Source organism: Plectropomus leopardus, chromosome 17 (assembly GCF_008729295.1).
Source record: "Plectropomus leopardus isolate mb chromosome 17, YSFRI_Pleo_2.0, whole genome shotgun sequence".
NCBI classification, from domain to species: domain Eukaryota; kingdom Metazoa; phylum Chordata; class Actinopteri; order Perciformes; family Serranidae; genus Plectropomus; species Plectropomus leopardus.
In genome coordinates this window covers 27,328,812-27,347,178 of record NC_056479.1, presented here as the reverse complement: position 1 = coordinate 27,347,178, position 18,367 = coordinate 27,328,812, and the positions used below count along the sequence as shown (strand labels likewise).

The 18,367-nt window shown below is 39.6% G+C and overlaps 1 protein-coding gene across 6 annotated transcripts in view; it reads right to left on the bottom strand.

Annotated features, from left to right (window-relative positions):
• Positions 1 to 18,367, bottom strand: part of LOC121956085 (RNA binding protein fox-1 homolog 2-like) — a 67,662-nt gene that overhangs the window by 24,080 nt on the left and 25,215 nt on the right. For all 6 annotated transcript variants that reach the window (XM_042504176.1, XM_042504177.1, XM_042504181.1 and 3 more), the window contains 4 exons: positions 6,816 to 7,019; positions 4,456 to 4,629; positions 3,102 to 3,155; positions 2,624 to 2,716 (listed from right to left, as the gene is read on the bottom strand). In XM_042504176.1, the coding sequence (XP_042360110.1) occupies positions 2,624 to 2,716; positions 3,102 to 3,155; positions 4,456 to 4,629; positions 6,816 to 7,019 (525 nt within the window). The remainder of the gene's footprint in view (positions 1 to 2,623; positions 2,717 to 3,101; positions 3,156 to 4,455; positions 4,630 to 6,815; positions 7,020 to 18,367) is intronic.

The following is an 18,367-nucleotide window of genomic DNA, read 5'->3' as shown; positions in this document are numbered from 1 at the left end:
AAACTGACTTCTTCAAAGCGCAGAGTTTTATTTCAGACAAAGAGAAGTACAGTGTAACTGTAAGCACAACAATTCTCTTTAATAATGGCAACACACATGCACGCTACGGGGCAGCTAAGCTATGAGAATAACTTCTAACCGACTCCCATCAGCATGCACTAAGAATGAGAAATGTCAGCAGCATACCTTTATAAATCAGTCAAAAAACACTCTGAAAACTAAGATTTCAGCCTCTTCTCAGTGAATGGAGGAAGACTTGGAGGCACCCGGGTGCAACTGATTTCATGCTAACTGAACAAATAAGTTAAAGGAATACTTCACCCACAAAATGACCACTTGTGTTAAAGTTACTCACCACATGTTAGGCTAAAATAGTGAAAAAAACGTTGTTGTTCTCGCCTCCATGGTGAATAAAGACTCCAGAAAGACTCTGTAAAATGGCATTCTTAATAAAAAGGAGTCAACAGGGTCCACATTTAACAACAGCTCAACTACATCAAAACATCAGTTAAAAGAATCTCAGTCAACCTGTGCAGTTTAATCAAAGTTTCAGTTATCTAGTCATATGCAAAGTACTTCCCAAACACATACATTTTCCTTAAAACATCACGATTAAAAACGCATCAGTAAAAAGATCCTCAAGAAGCGTCCCTGGAGACGTGCAGGTTTAAAAGACTGCAACCTCTTCATTGAGACGCTGCTTTTGCTCATAATTTTGTTGGAAACACTTTTTTTTGGTTTTTTTTGGGATTCTCCATGCATTGTGGAGGCATGCAAGAAAAAAGTTTTCTTCACAAATTCAACAAAGCACGGAGTGAGTAATTGACATACAAAGGGTCATTCTGTGGGTAAAGTATTCTTTCAACAGTCCCATCACCAAAACTAATTCAGCAAGTAACCGTACAGAAAAAACATGCAAGAAAAAAAACATCCAGCTGTCTGCAGTACTGCCTCAGTTACGCTACGTATTTCCAAACTAAAATACCAACCATGCAGCCTACATCAACTTAACTCATGCCAGTGAGCTGCAGAGTAACACACAACAACAGTTAAATATTAATGCATCACCATGGTATACAGGAGGCCTATATTTCAGAGTTTCTGAATTATTACACAAACACATGATGACTATTTTTCTGCCATCTCTAAAAACATAGTTCATCAAACTCTGAAATGATACGACCAGTTAAAGCGAGACTAACACAGCAACATCTGCAAGAAAGGAGCATTGCCAGATGGCATTGCCTCAAATAGAAATGTTTCTCCTCCGTTGAAAGAATGAATAAACACAAATCCGCGATTTGTCCTGCGCCAGCCTTTTGTCTCTTCAAACCCCCATGCAACCATAAACAGACAGAAAGACACGCAGTCTACGGACTCCTGCTGCTGGGACACCATGCAGCCGAGGCATGACTCGCTACAGCCCGACACCACTGCTGGAGTACAACATGCAAAGTGACGACAAACTGCTCGCTGATTAATACAAGTGACTGATGTCATGCAGAAGAGAGAAACAGAGGTTAAAGCAGGGAGGACACGGGTTGTTGACTGAACACAGCACTGATGCAGGGGTAAATTGGCTCCATCAGTATCCATTCAGCTTGCTGATTGACTGAAGGTGGAGGTGGCGGAGGGAGTATGTTGTACCGGTGGATGCAGGTGGCTGTCTTTCATTCTCGACCACACTGCAGCAGAACTGAGAGAGCTAAAAAGGGTCCAGCCGGCCTCATCCATCATGCAGGAACTGACTCACCCACACACACACACGCACGCACAAACACACACACACACTACGAGGAAATCACCACAGTAAGCCCATGCAGAAATCCCGGCTTACAGCAAGGTCAAAGATCCAACAACTGGCTGATTGACGCCCCAATTAAAACAAAGAAAAACTGCGTCATGCTTCAGTTAAAACAATATTCATAAATCAAAACCTGAGCACACAAAGACTTCACACGTAAAAAACTCAAGTGCACAGATCTTTGGTAAGAATCCAGACTTCCATCAAGTGAACATGCGTCAGTGTTGCTGTGATTCCCAGCATGCTGCTGTTGCACCAGGAGCCATAAGCTTGTCACAACCACTTAGCCACAGCACCGGGAGAGGGGAACACAGAAGGATTTCTACACTAGGGGAAGAAAATAAGAGCATCTGACAGCAATCTGCCATGCATCATCCTTTCGCTGCGTTCCTCTCGTGCCCTCCGGTGCCAACGACACAAACATCATTCCAATGTTGCGGAAAAAAGTTGTAACATCAGTGTGGCTACAAGTTGCGCATCAGTGGAAAAAAAACAACACAAAGGTGAAGAGGCAACAGCTTAATGCGAAAAAAATAAAAAGCTGCAGAGGAAAAAAAAAAACCCAGCATGCCTTATGTAGTGTTCTTGCACCCCCAATCATTCCCACCACAAAAACAACAAAGGAGGAAACAAGTCTTTTGGAATTTAAAAATGAACATACTGCAGAGGACCGGGGAGTGGGATACCAGTGGGCTGCATCAGAGCATATCACTAAAGGGAGCATGGGAGCTAGCTAGCAGTCAGTGATCAAGCAGAATTACGATGGGAGTACAGAAAGAAGACAAGAGAAGAAAGGAGAGAGAGACAGAGGGAAATTACCTCAATCTTACGACCCTCCACCAAAGTGCCGTGGAGCTTTTCTCTGGCTTTCTCTGCGTCCGCGCTGGTCTCAAATGTCACAAAGCCGAAACCCTGTGGTACACGGCAGAGGTTAGAGAGGCTGGTGCTGAGTGAGGGGCACATCATGAGGGATTGTGGAGAATCCAGTATGCATTTGCTTCACATAAATCTTCACATATTTAATTAAATCCATATCTCTAAAGTAAGCAGCCAGAGTCGAGGAAAAGCAAGGATTATCAGCCTTAAGAGTCACAGAGTCACACTAGGCGGGTTTCCATTACAGATTTGTTGGGGAGATAATTGGAGTTTCATAACAATGATTCCCTGTGTGATCTGCTGGTATCACATCACAAAGTGTCACATTTACAGAGAAAGATCAAACATGCACGTGGGAATTCAGTCAGGAAGAATTAAAGCGCAGTTTTTCAGAGAATAAAATGTCCTCTGGTGCACTTACCTTTGAACCCCTCTCATTGAAAATAATCTCCACATCCAGAATCTTCCCATATTGCTGCAAATAAATTAGAAGGAAGATATAAGCAAATGTAAAAAAGCAAACAAGGCAGTCACTGACATCTTTTAGCCAACTGACTCATGTTTTAAGCATATTTTAGATATTAAGGCCAGAACTTTTTACGGCTTTACCAGGACAAAGCAGAGGTACTGGTTATTGTTTCAAAGGCTCAAAGAGAGAAACTGCCCTCCCAACTTAATACCAAAACCCCGAGCCAAGAGGCAAGAAATCTAAGAGCCATATTTATTTCTGATTTTGATTTTAAACCACATATACGCTGTACCATAAAAACAGCAGGCAGTTTCTAATGCATACTTTCATAACCAGCAGGCTGGAGTACAATAATGCTCTCCTTTCTATCAGCTACAAATAATTCAGAATTCTGCAGCACAAAGTCTCACTAAAATCAGCAGGAAAGCACATACTACGCCTGTTTTAAAGACTTTATACTGGCTGCCTCTTAGTTTCTGCATTGATTTTAAAATGCTTTTACTAGTTGATAAGGTGCTGCATGGCCTTACACCAGACTGCATCTTAGAGATGCTTTTAGTTGATGAACCACAAAGGCCCTTAAGATCCTCCGACTCGTCTTTTTAGCTGTTCCACAGAGAAGAACTAAAACATTTGGTGGTTCTGCTTTTAGCCTTTATGCTCATAAATGCTGGAACAAAGTGCTGAAGGATCTGAGAGGAGCTGCTTTTAAATGTAAACTAAAAACCCATCTTTTTAGTCTGGCTCTTATATAGTGTCTTACTATCACAATTCCATGATTTTTACTTAATCTGTTTTTTAAGATCCATTTTTTGCTTATTTCATGTGTTATTCTTGTTTTTGTATCTTCAAACTGTAAAGCACTTTGAACTGCATTTGCTTAGTTTGAAAGGTGTTATATAAACAAAATGTGATTGATTTTTCAGTTGTCTCGTGATGCTTACGTCTGAGTCTTTTACCGCAGACGTCTCTAACACGGCGTGAGCTCCCGCTGCTCTACACTAGGTGTCACTGTTACACAAAAGACAACTTCCCACATTTCAGTGAGTTTGCTTCCATCCCTCTGCGGTGAGCTCGCTCTGTCCCCTTTTTCCTCTGCCCTCCGTCACTCATGCAGACACACTAACACACAGCAGTCAATTACCCCCTCCAGCACTAAAAGATCACCCATGAGTGTCTTTCCTTTATGGTAGTTTGACTCTTTTCTCTGTCTAAACCCCGCCCCTCTGTTGAGGACCTCGGGGTGTCTAGACTGATTTATTGATCCCATTAAAAAATGAGGCCCACAACATTCCCAGCATCTTACCCCAAACATCTGCCTGAGGTCAGGGTCCCGGAAGCGGAAGGGGATGTTTGAGACGTGGAGGCGTTTCGGGGTCCCTTTGGCCTCTGAGGGGTCTCCCACAGAGCCTCCTGCTCCTGCGCCTCCTGTGCCGCACTGTACACCCGCCTCCCCCTGAGACGCCTCCTCTGTCTTTCCCTGTGGGAGAGAGAGAGAGAAAAGAAGGATTGAGGAGGAGGTGGAGGTGATCAAACAGCTTATGATAATTATTTTTGGCAAGAAGAACTCAAACGAAAACAATGCAGAGTTTATGACACAGAAAGCTATTTGTGAACCGTCTTGATAACATCATAAAAAAACATTATTATCTCGACTGCACCTCAAATGAAATGTGTTTATGTTTCATAACAAGACTAAGAGTCTTCAGTCGTGCTTTAGCAGTGGTGCTTGTCCTTACAAGGGGGTCCCAAAAATCTTTGTACTGTACTTGAGGGCGGTGCCTTATGTTCTGCACCATTGGGTTGCACTCTTTGGATAAACTAGCAAAACAGGAACCTAGAAAGTTGTTTATTCACGTAATATTTGCATTAACTCCAAGATTAAACTCACAGAAAACCTCACACTTAAGTGTAACTTAAACCAGAGATGATGCTTTTTTCTGTGATTGTGATCATGGATTTGCGAAGAAGCACTTTGATATTTGCTTCTTGTACTGCTGCCCGTCTGCAACTGCAACGAGACTTCCCACATTTTCAGATGAATTTCACCCTAATATGGAGCCAATGTCCTGCCAAAACTTAATAAACAAACATTTGTTCCAGAAGCATGATGTAGTAGAAATATGTTGTGTTTGTTTGTTCGGCAAGTTTTGTATTTGCAAAACAAAATTTATTAGTTTGTTAATTCTGTTTTCCATTTACAAACTGCATTTACTGTTAGTAAATCATTTTTTGTTTGTCTGTTAAGTTTTGGCAGGATTTTAGAGCCATAAAAAGAAAGTCAGGATTTTTGTTATGCATTCTTACAAAGGTGAACTCAGGTTATTAAGTATGAACGTGCAAACGGGGCAAACGCTGAGCACAAAATCCGGCAATCCAAATAAAATGAAGTGAAGAATGACGTTTTTAGGGAGTCCCGTGCCCACAACGACAATGCTTTCATGATGATGTTCAGCAGGTGTAACGTGCTAACCATCTTAATTTAGCTTGTTAGAGTGCCAACATTTACTAATTAGCCACTAATTAGTACTTAACACCATGTATGGCGATTTCATTAGTTTTGGCAATTTTTTGGTCATCAACAGTATTAAAAACACAAAAAAATGTCGACCACCTGCTGGCACCAGGGCCATTATGATTCACCCTCTGGGCACCACGAATGTCTGTGTAAGACTATTTTTAATTTTTACTAATTTTCTTTTGGTTTTTTATTTACATTTTTTATTTTCATGCCTATTTCATTTTATATTTTTAGTTAACTTTTTAATGCTTCTTATCTTTATTTCTATTATTCTCTTTGGTTGCCATTTGACGACAGCGTTAATCACAGTTTCCCCCCTGAGATCATTCCTACTCTGATACTTAAAAAAACAAAATGATCATGAGTATATTATGTAAAATAATTAATGGTAATCCATCTTATAGCAGTTAAGATATTACAATATAAAATATAACTGTCGACCTCAGGAGGTGCTTCCTTCCAAGTCATTAGGATTCATCCTCTGGGGATCATAAATATATCTAAAAAAACCTAATGGCAATCCATCGAATAGCAGATCAGACATTAAAATATAAAACTAAAAATGTCAACCTCCTCAAGGCACCACATGTAATGTTATTATGATCATGATTCAACATCTGGGGATCATTAATTTAAGTTAAAAAAAACAAACAATGGCGATCATCTCATACAATATTAGTTATTTCAATATCAAATAAAAATGTAGCTGCTGGAGGTGCTCCATGTAAAGTCAGGGGGATTACCAACGTTATTTTGATTCATCCTCTGGGGGTCTTGAATATATGTTTTTAAAAAAAGGGAATCCATCTTAAAGCATTTAAGTTATTACAATATAAAATAAAAATTCAGCTGCTGGAGGTGCTACATGTAAAGTCAGGGGGATCACCATATTCATTTGGATTCATCCTCTGGGGATCATGAATAATAATAATAAAAAAAAAAGGCTATTCAGTATGTTTCATTCTCGATGAAAGTGGTGGAGCGATGCAATCTCTAAAACCAACAGCAATCATACAACAGGTCTGTTATCATGTGTACAACTGCAATTTTACTGAATAAAAATAATTAAAATCTTCCCTCAGAAGATAACGCCTAAAACCCCACACATCTGAACATAGAAAATGTATAAAGACGGTGCTGCTTACGTTGTTGTTGTTGGTGGTGGTAGTGGTGGTGGCTCCATTTGCGCCAGCCCCTACCTCTGCTGCGCCCTGGCCCCCAGCACCAAACATGGCCCCGGGGCCAAACTCCGTCCCTGGAAGCCCGTTTTGAGGAGGGGGAGGAGGGGGGAACGCTGAAAAGGGTGGGGCCACCAATCCCTCCTGTCCTCCTGTCGAATCCTGAGAGCCCTGCAGGAGCGGGGAAGGGAGGGGGGAGGAGAGAGGGAGACGAGTTAACATATGTACTCGCAGTGCTTGATGAAGGCAGAATGAGGGGGTTAAAATCCAGCCTATTACATTTCACTCTCTCTCTCTCTCTCTCTCTCTCACTCCCTCACCACTCCCCCATACCCCCCGCTCCTCCACCCTCCCCAGGATACCTCCATATCTCTGACAGGCATGAGTTTTCAGTAAGCCGACCATGAAATATTTACAGAAAACACATCTATTATTAAGAGTTTGAAAATTCGATACACGGTTTGAGATGCTTATGGGATGGATGGACACGCCGGGAGATAAACACTAACCGTGCCGCGTTAACCGTGACATGTCTACAGCTGCATTGTGTGAAAACTTGTTCCTGGATTTTTTTGGGATTTCTTTTAGAGGACATCTATAATTCAGATGAACTGTGAAGCAGCTGGGACTTCAGCCTCCGGTTCTTTTTCCTCTGCACTGTTACAACTGTATCAGGATCATCTGCCGAATCTCTATGCTGCACACGCACCCGATCTCGTGTGCGCACCCGATCTCGTGTGCGTCCACAGTGGTGGAAACAGTTTTTTAGATCCTTTACTTGAGTAAAAGAACTAATACCACACTGCAGAAATACTGACAAGTTTAAGTGTTGCACTGAAAATTACACTTATATAAATGTAAGTATATACAGTAAAAAAGGACTTAAAGTATTTAAATTAAATACACAGTGCAGAAAAAAAAACCCAAAAAACTCAAATTTAGAAAAAAAACATCCCAAAACCTCAGCATTATTTTTTAAAAAATCATTAGAAAAACTGAAAAACGTCATATAATACAAATTCCTCATGCTTTTTTATGCAACATAAATCTTAACTGCAACGTAACTTCAGTATTCAGATAAATATGGTGAAGTAAAAGTGAAAGTGGAGTGAAAGTATAAAGTGACATGCAAGAAAAATACCTCAAGTTTGTACTCTAGTACAGTACTTGAGTTAATATTCTTAGTTACACTCCACCACTGCACGTGTGCTGCTCGCGTCAATCCCTTCACAAAAAAAAACCGGTAAAAGAAATGGAGTCACAGTGGGCAGACGGGGAGATACAGAACGAGCAGTAAAATAAAAAGCGAGTGTGTTTTGGGTCACGCTGCTCCTTCCACACCGGGTCAGGCAGAGTGGCACACAGCATCCACCACCATTATGCACTGGTCTGGTCTCTGCCGCGGGCTGGATCTGGGCTGGGTGACGCCTGGAGACACCCGGTCTCCAGACAGCCTTTTTAATTAGACAGAGTAACTAAGATGCCGCAAAGCAAACGAGCTCTCTCCTCTCCCTCCCTCTAATCCTATAGCCCGCTGTTCTTCTGCAGTGTACCGCATTGGCTGTAAACAGCCAGCTGAGGCTAAAATGCCCATCTGCAAGACAGACAGCTTCTGGGGTCTGGCCCAAAAAGATAGAGGAGGCATCGGAGAGGGCTGCGCCCTCCAAAAACAGGGTGGAAAAATCAGAGAAACTCGCCGCTCTCACTGTGGTGAGGCTGAATGTGTACGATACGGAAGAATGTGTGATTGTGTTTCATATCTGCTACGGTTTCTGTCAGCCAGTGATAAAAGAGGAACCATCAAAAACATGTTCAAAAAGAGGCGATAAGCCATTAAAATTCATTGGTTCGGCCTAAGACAACCCAGCTAGGATATATCAAAGCCTAAGTGCACTTGTTAGGGCTTGTGAGCTCATAAACATGCAGCAGCCTGTATTCAGCCACTAAAGGGTGTGTCCTATAGGCATAACGTAGCCCAGGGCTGAGTCACACACACCCAAAAAGCCGCGCAGAGCAGGAGAAGAGAGACAAACAGAGTCAGAGAAAAAGGTTGAAGCTTATGATTAGACAAAGAGCAAACTAATCGTGTATGAATAAGAGTGCTCATCTATGTTTCAAGTCTCAATGAATGAGAGGAGAGCTGCTCAGCGACTGTGTGTTTCACACTGAGGATGGGCGGTACACAAAAACGCAGCCTCTGATTGGTCAGAAACTCAACCAAAGACATCATGGAGGGCTACAACAACAGCAGCTGTTTGGTTTTTAACACAGCTGCTGGTTTCTGATGCTGCTTTTATTTATTCAAGTGATGTTTTATTTATTTATTTGTCCTTTTGTTGTTGTTTCATTTGTTCTGATTTTACTTTTATTTATCCTGTCGCTGCTGGTTTATTTATTCTTCTCAGTTTTTATGAATTTTGTCCATTTTTAAATTTTTTTTTTTATTTTATTTTAATTATTTTTCAGCAGCACCAGAATTGGCATTATAATGCATGCTAAGTAGATTTTTTAAAAAATCAAATATTAACTAATTTTAATGATTTTAATCCTTAAATGCCAGGTTTATGTTTTAGATGAAAAAAAAGTATATTTTCAATATACTGCATGCTAGGAAGATATGTATTTTTGGTTATCACAGCCTGGGATGTGTCAATGATTAGCAGCAACACTGATTTTTATACATTATTATTTTTTGTGCAGTGGCAAATACTCATACTCTGCTCTTTTTAACCATCAGCAGTCCTAATCGCAAATATCAAATATTCGTTAATTTTGATAATTTCAACCCATAAATTACAGTTTTTTTCCATGATGGCACTATGTATTTGGATGGAGAAAAAAAACACAGAAGATTAATGATTTTTTATATAATATGAGCAAAGCAGTTTTCGTCTTTGTTTATTATTATCACAGACTAGGACAAAAAAAATGTCATTAAGGGGAAAATAGTAAAAGTGCTTTTCCAAGGCAAAAGCCCAGAAAGACACCAAGAAATTACACAATGTACGTTTTTATGTTTTGATGGCTGTGAGATCAAAAGCTGCAGTTTGAACGGGTTTTAATTCTGCATTTTTTTTGCATGAATGTAGCAATTTAGTCTCCACAGTGTATTTTAGACTTATTGTAGGAGCTGAGCTGGAACTTCCAAGATCAAACAAAAACACACAATCTTGCCAAAATTGATGCCATATGCATGAACACAGCCAAAAAAAATAAGAATGAAAAAAGATTGTTAAATGCACCAAACAGTCCCTAAAGGTTAAGCACTCAGCCAATGGCCCAACCATGTATCGTGCACGGGTCAACATGTGCATTTCAAAGACGCCAAAGAAGTTGATGCCTCAGAAAAGTTGTTTTTTTTCTATCACGTCGTTCCTCTCTGAATGAAGTACTGCCAGGCCTGAGCCACCTGGACGACATCTCACAACACAACACTGCCACAGGTCCAGTCATGTGAAAAATCATTTCAAGGGGTTAAAACGTTAAGGCGACTCCTGCCGACGATTAAAGGACACCGACAGAGCGCTTATGACCATGTGTGTTATTTTTATTTTTGGGTTTGTTTAAGCCAGCCAGGTATAAAAGATGATTAATTGATGAGCTAATAATAAACAGGCAGACGAGCAGAAGCTGTTAGTGGATTCATAGCTGAGCACAGATCCCCCCTCAGCCTGCAGAGGCATTCCTGCCCCGCTGACTTAAGAGCAGCACTGCCCTACAAGGCAGCATCATATAGTCGAAAGGAGAGGAGGAGAGAGGAAAAAAGAAATAATGGAAAAAGAAACGGGGGGCTTAACGGGAGAGGGATTAGGGGAAATAATGACACAGTCTTTTTAAAGTTGTATCTGTTGCAGACTTTCCAGACTGATTTCTGACATTGTGAGATAAGACGCAGAACTGCAAACTGGCTTTAATTCTTTCAAAAATATTGGAAGAAGAAAATGCGCAACTTAACAAGAAATGGCCCCCAAAATTAGCAAGAAATTAGTAAAAAAAAAAAAAAAAACATTTTGTTTTTCCTTTTTTGGATAATTTCTAATAATCTTTTCATTGCTCATTATTAAGTCATTTTGTTGTCACCTTTTAATTATTTTCTCCAATTTTACACACATTTCTTGCCAAGTTGCTCATTACATCTTTTATGTTTTCAAAAAGAATCAAACCAATTATCTTAAGTGCCACATGTTACAAAACTGATCTGTTTTCTAAAAGGGTTTAAATGATGTAAAAAGCGATCAGAGAGAAGCTGAAAATGGAGAGTATCGAGCAAAATGTTTCTTTAATCAACCCGATATTACAAAAAAAGCAAAAAACTGACTATCTGGTGAAGGACCTACACACACTGTCTCACCTCTTGCATGCACACACACACACAAACACGCGCAGCAGCAGTTGTGTTACCTGAGACACCATATGTTTTTCCAAACACGGAGAGGATGAGGGGGAGGAGAGGCCTTTAAAGTGTGCGTCTATCTGTCTGACTCTAACCACCAAAAGTGCAGCACGCACCAGCCACAGACACACAGTGACAGCCAAGAGATGATGCTACTGAAACTCATCAATCATGCAAATTCACAACAATTTATCCACTGGAAGCATCCAGCGCCTGTAACGACGGCCGGCTGAAGACAAAAATACTCTTTAACAGCTTCTTCTCCCTCTGCAATCCGTCTCTTTTCTTTTCCTGCGGTTGGAGAGCTCAGTGTGCCTGCGTTCAGCCCCCCTCCTCCTCCTTTTTTCCCCTCTTCATTCTTGCCTGCCACGCTTGATGAAAGCCAGAGGGAGAGTTTTTTTCCCCCTTTTTAAAACCACCGACACCCGCCCCTCGAGTAACTCTAAGCTTCCAGTGCACCGTGATGTCCATCAAAAACGAAGGCCACGGCCCATCTCCTTATACGGCCGACTGTGCAGAAGCTCCTGTCTCTCCTTCCTCACTGCGAGCCAATCAGATCACAGAGAGGCTGCTCCTTAGAGACGCATCACTAGTTCAGGACACATGGATGGCTTTTTGCCAAGAAAATGAAAATGAGCTCTCAATAAGCTGCAGGATAGACGCTAATATTTTTAAGCACTGGACCCACAGGCCAGCAAGGCCCGAAATTTGGAAGCCAAAGTACATTTTTGCTAATCTGAGTGCAAACATATGTAAAAACAAAACAGAAAAGGCATCTTAACACCAGAAGTGGAATAAGTACTCATATATTTTACCTAAATAAAAGTAGTAGTACTGCTGAGAAGAAATACACTGTTATAAGTTCAAGTGCTGAATTCAAATCTTAAGTAAAAGTACAAAAGTATCAGAATCAAAAGTTCTCCTCATCTAGAAGTTGGCCTTTTGCTAAATAATATATGTAATATTATTGTGTTATAATAATTGATGCATTAACCCTTTTAAACTTGTGCAAATTTGCTTTTTACTTTAAAGAAAGGCAATGAGCAACCAAAGAAGAAATCACCCCCAAAATTAGCAAGACGTGTAAAAAGAACAAGAAAATTACCTGAAAATTGTTTACAAAATTAGTCTAGAGGGAAAAAAACAATAAAGAAAATTTTTAAAAAAAGAAAAACTACATCAACAAAAAAAATGGAAAAATGCTTTAAAAAAATTGGTAATATTTATGCAATGTAATTTCAAATATGTGATTATGAGAATTCTCTCACTTTTCCCCCCTAGACATTTTTCCCTTGCTTATTTTCAAAAATAAGTTTCTAAATCTACTAATTTCCTGCAATTTGTAGAACATTTCTTACTAAGTTCCTTAAGGCCTTTTTCCATTATTATTAATATTATTCTTATCATCATTTACCCTTTAAATCAACAGATAAGAGACTTGATAAAACTTTGTGACCATCTATTTTTTGTCAGTAGTCGATGACAAACGTAAGAGAGCCAAAAATCTCCCTCCCTAAAATCAAGAAATAAGTGTCACAGTAACGACAGAGATCTTAAATGCTTTAATTGGCATCTGAAGTGAAGTTAAACATGCTGCTGTCTGTCAGTGTCAGCAGCTCTGCGGCTGTGCTGAAGTCTGTGACAAACAGCTGATCTGTTTTTGACAGTTCAGATCTTCATCGTCACCATCGTTTCCATAATCGCACTGACAGCTCTTTCTCTGACACTCTGGCTCACCTTCGGCATGCCAATACCACCTAAAAATAAAAAATCTGCGCTCAATTCAGATTTGACAAATCGCAACAGACCCAAAGATTTGGTGAAATGTAATCATTAAAAATTAAATAAAGTACTTCCTGTGCAATATAATAATATCAAGAGATCAGCAGCACTGTCTTATTTTTTCTGTTTACCAGACAAATGCTCATAAAAGAGCAACAGGTGGAAGAAGAGACTCGTGCCAGATGTTTTGAGGAACTGTCATAATTATGCATAAAGATGATGTTTGTTATTTAGAAAATTTGCAATCAATTTTATAATCGAATAATTACATTTTTAAAGCAAAAATGTAAAAGATTTTGTGGTTCCAGCTTTTCAAATGTGATTATTTTTTGCTTTTATTTGTTGTATATTTTGGTAAACTGAATATCTTTGGAGTTTTGAACTTTTGAGCAAAACAAGATATCTGTAAAAAATAACAACCGTAATTTTCACGATTTTCTGATATTTTCTGGGTAAAACAATCAATCAAGAAAATGATCAGCAGATCAGTTCTGAAAGTACCTGTTAGTTGTAGCGTTTGTTGTTATAGATGCTATAGATTATGTGGCATCCAGTTAGAATTCCTTCAGTGTTTTTTGTTCAGGAGGTTTTTACCGGGAGCCGAATTATCTGCAGAGGTCTCTTCCTCTCAAAAACAAAAAAAAACAGGTGATTCAAACCAGCTAAAACACTAAATAAAGCAATCTCACATTACAAATCAGCGTTTCTTCTGTGCTCACCTCATTTCTAACCCAAAGCTTCAAGAGTTTTTTTTGCCGGGAGCCACATTCCCACACATTTCCTCTCAAAAAAAGGTGATGAAAACCATGAAAAACACTAAATAAAGCAGTTCCACATGAAAAAAATCAGCATTTTTACAATGCAGCTTGTAGCAGAGGGGCTGCTAAATGTCATGCCAAAACTCGCTGTTTGTCTGTTCCAGGCTACTGTAGAAACATGGCGATGCAACATAGCGGACTCTGTGGACGAGGACCTGCTTTCTATGTAGATGTTTACGCCTCACTCTAGATAAACAAAATACAACTATTCTAATTTTCAGGTGACTATAAAATATTGTATTATTTTCCATTTCTGCCAATATATGCCCCTAAATCCTACACTCGACCTTTGAATAAAAACTAAAACACACTTTCAGAAGTGCATATAAATTAAAAATAAAAAACAACTAACAGAAATACAACTATGATGTATTGTGATGTGAATATTAGGCTGAAATCAGTCAGTTATTAATATATTTCAGTGAGGTTTATAAACAGCTGTGCGAGAAGCCAGACTGTAGGTAAATATTTCTGACTGGATGCCGACAGCTCTCAGCTAAAACATGATTAAGTGTCAACAATGCTTCTACTAAATGATAAAAACTCAGTCCAAACACACTTAACCTCCCTGTCGGTCTCATCCAGAGGTCCGATGTTTCATGTAACCAGGGTGACTACTTCTTCCAAACTGCTCATATGTTATCACTGACTGACATTTACATTTTAGGGATTTTTCCTACCAGAAGATCTGACAGTGGGATGAGCTTTTCACCCTACATCACCTCTACAAAGTCAATACTAAAAACAGAACTTACATAAGTAACATTTTTCTAATATGCTTGCTGCACTGCCAGCACTGCAAGAAGAATTGTTGAGTAAAATCCTGCATTGCTAATTCTGAGTGGATGCAGCAGGATGGAGGAATTTGTGCACCGCTGTCACGACTTCTGCAGGAGAAGTTTAAATTCAAAAAGCCGTCGGCACTGCTGCAGTGTCAGCCGGGGTACAGTGTGTGCACAGGTACATTGTTACGCAGCTGCTTGTCATGCAGGGGTAGGCATCCTCGGGAATACTGCATACATTTAGGGCTCTACTGCACCACGTCTGTGCATCGCACCGCTTGCAGCGTGCCTTTCTGTGTGTGCACTTTGGTGTGAGACAACATGTTTTCACACCTCGATCCAGCGCGTACAGCCTCGGGCGGCGACAGTTTGGGCGGCATTAGTGTTGGACAATATCATCACGGCTGGATGGACAGAGGGAGGACAGTTAACCCTGAGGTGAAGTAATGTCACACAGTGCATCAGGACACCTGTACTGAGGAATGTGCACTTTGGTTCAGTGCATTAACTGGCAGTGGTGGAATGTAACTAAGTACATTTACTCATGTACTGCACCTAAGTACAAATCTGAGGTACTTGTGTTTTTTTTCACTTTATACTGTTTTACTATATATACTATTATATATATACACACTATACTATACTTTTACTCCGGTTCATTTGAGAAGGAAATATTGCTCTTTTTATTTTATCTGCACACTTTAGTTATATTACAGATTATAATTTTGCATTAAAAAAAGGAACAGTTTATAAAATATGATGTTTTGTTATAAATGAAATCACCAAACTGTTAATACAAGTACAGCTGCAAGGATAAGTTGATCAATCAGCCGACTGACAGAAAATTAATTGACAACTATTTTGACAGACATTTAAGTCTTTTTTTAAAAAATCATTTTAAGTATTTTTTTAACAGTTTTTGAGTTTTAGAGTTTTTTTGGGGGGTGGGGTGTCATAATTTTGAGGTTTGTGGGTCTTTTATTTATTCATTCATTTATTTAGAATAAGTTTGGGGTGTTTTTTTTCTATTTTGCTGATATTTTTGAGTTTGGGGTTTTTTTTTAATAAATTTGAGGTTTTGGGGTATTTTTTTATTTCAAAATAATGTGGGGAATTTTATTTTACAGTTTTATGTTTTTTTTTTGTGGGTTTCTTATTTATATGTTTTTATTTGTCTTTTTTTTTTTTTTTTTTTTTAGATTTTTCTGCATTGGGTTATTTTACTCTTAATACCTGAAGTACTTTTTCCTGATTATACTTAGTTCTACTCAGGTAAAAAATTCAATGCAGTGCTCAGTACTTTTACAACAGATCTGAATACATCCTCCACCACTGTTAACAGGTGACAATGCACTTCTGTGACATAATAAGTCACTTTCTACTGTGGGAGAATGTGAAAATACCCATAATCCCAAACAATAATTATAATGAATATGCCATTGTGTAAACTGAGCGTAGTTTATGTTGTTCTAACATTACACTTGCAGCTAAACACACAGGTACCTGTTAGTTTGTTGTGAAAGTGCAGCTGTACGACTCTGTCCATATATGTGCAGCTACACTCCCACAGACGTGCACATACAACCCTGAGGCTAACAGGCTTGGGTGTGGATCCCTTGGAAATTCCTTGAAGGCCTGTTGCTGTTTGCTGGCTAACCAGATAACATGGGAGGTGGAGATGTTAGGCTTTTAAATGCTCAGATGCCACTCGCTGCCTTGCAAAGCACCCGGTGTAACAGCGGCTCGGCTTGACACCCTTCCTCGTGGGCTCAGCACTAAGCAGCTGGGTTATAGGGATGATGCAACAACTCCGGATGTCAACAAAACAGAGAGAGAGAAAGAGAGAGGGACGTGAGGATACGATGCTGCTGCACTGAATGTACACCCATGTACACATGTGGAAGGGGGATAGAAATAGTAAAAATATGCAGACGCATTGTTTATATGCCATCCTGCTGCAGTGATGACGCTAACAATAAAAAAAAACATGAGTTTCCACAATCAGTGGCTTCATCATGAAGCTATGTCCAACCACAAAGTGAGAGGGTCCACACAGTCCCAAAATCACACCCTGTCTGAAACTGGAACATCTCAGCCATAATCAAAAACATTAAAGTCAAACTGCTATGTCATTACCTACAGCTAAGTTACTTCTCGACTAAAATAACTTTTTGCAGTCGATGGCAGACAACCACCACAACCACTGTGTTCATGTGTTTTTCTTTGTTGAAGTGCTGCATATTCATACTCTGCTGCAAATGTCAACAGGGTGACAAGGTGCTTGGTATCTACTGGGCACTGCTCGAGTCACCTTTGTCATGTAAAAAATCAACAATACACCTAATAACACCCTAACATTAAAACTTATTTATACAGTACTAAAATCAGGATGACAAAAAATGGCAGTTATACCGCTTAGTGTTATGTTGAGCGTCAATTAATCACAGCAGGGGAAATTCTACCACTGCAACATCCCTAAAGGTTAAGAAAGCACACATTCAACTAAAGCAAAGAGGGCGTGAGATCAAAATTAACTTTTAATATGAGCTAAAGCCCTTTTCCACTGCACAAAAAAACCCCACTAACATCTGTCTTTTTTTCAGTCATTTATTGTTCTCTGTGTATTTGCAATAATACCCTCTAACCCAAAATGATGTTTCAAAGAAGATACAAATTCGGGGAATATCAAACATTCTTTGTCTGAAGGCCACGTTTACTGATTTTTGATTGCATTGTTCTTTAGTCTTTCTCTGTTTTTTCCTTCTTTTTAACACTCGTTTTTTGGCATCTGTTTGTGGCATGTTGACGGTTTGTGATGTGTTTGGTAATATGGTTCATCTTGTGTATATTTAATATTATAAAAAAAAATAATTAAAAATGTTATGGTAAAGGTAAAAATCAACATTCGCACCTGTGTCAAATGACCCTGCAGTAGTCACGGGTATTTATCGTCTCCGGCTCAAATCGACATTGATGGAAACACAACAACCTGGTGAACGCGCTAATTTAGCCCCTTAATCACCGAGATGCAATGACGTGCCACAACAAGATACCCCCCACCTTCATCCAAGCAGCTCTCAAACATCGATCCAAATTAGGCTGCCCGAGTGCACAAGTGAAACTGAATAAGTCAGAGATATATAAAGAAGTAACACCCATGAAGTTTTCACAGACATCCATGCTGCTGTCTACTGTTAACCTGTTCTCCGGCCTGTCCGTGAGTTCGAATGTGACGCACTAAAAAACCCAAACACACAAAAAGACATACTCTTCTGCTGCAGAGCCGTGTGCACAGCTCTGCTCTACTGGCAATGGGAGAGGAATATATAGTCTAATTTTAGCAGGTTTACTCCTGCTCACAGGTGCTTATTTTGATGAAAAATGAGTATAAGATCATTTTTTTAGCCATTAAACTCTTTAGCAAAAACAGTTTGTTACTGTTTCTGTTATTGTTCGATGGCATCACCATCACATTGTGTTGTTGATGTGCTAAGTGGCTAACTAGCATCTTGAATCTTTTCTGTCGGTCTTGCAGTTGAATGATAAGCACAGACTGCCACGGCTTTCTGCTATGGAGACTTTTTTCTACTACCTAGAAATATCCAACCGTTGTTTAAAATGACTTGAAAGTTGCGTGCTGGTTGCCTGTTGGCTGTAGTCTTTGCGGTGTGATCAAGTGCAACTTTTTGGCTGAGACACAAACAACTTGAGTCGAACAGTTGGCCTTCGTCGCCACTAGTTCTT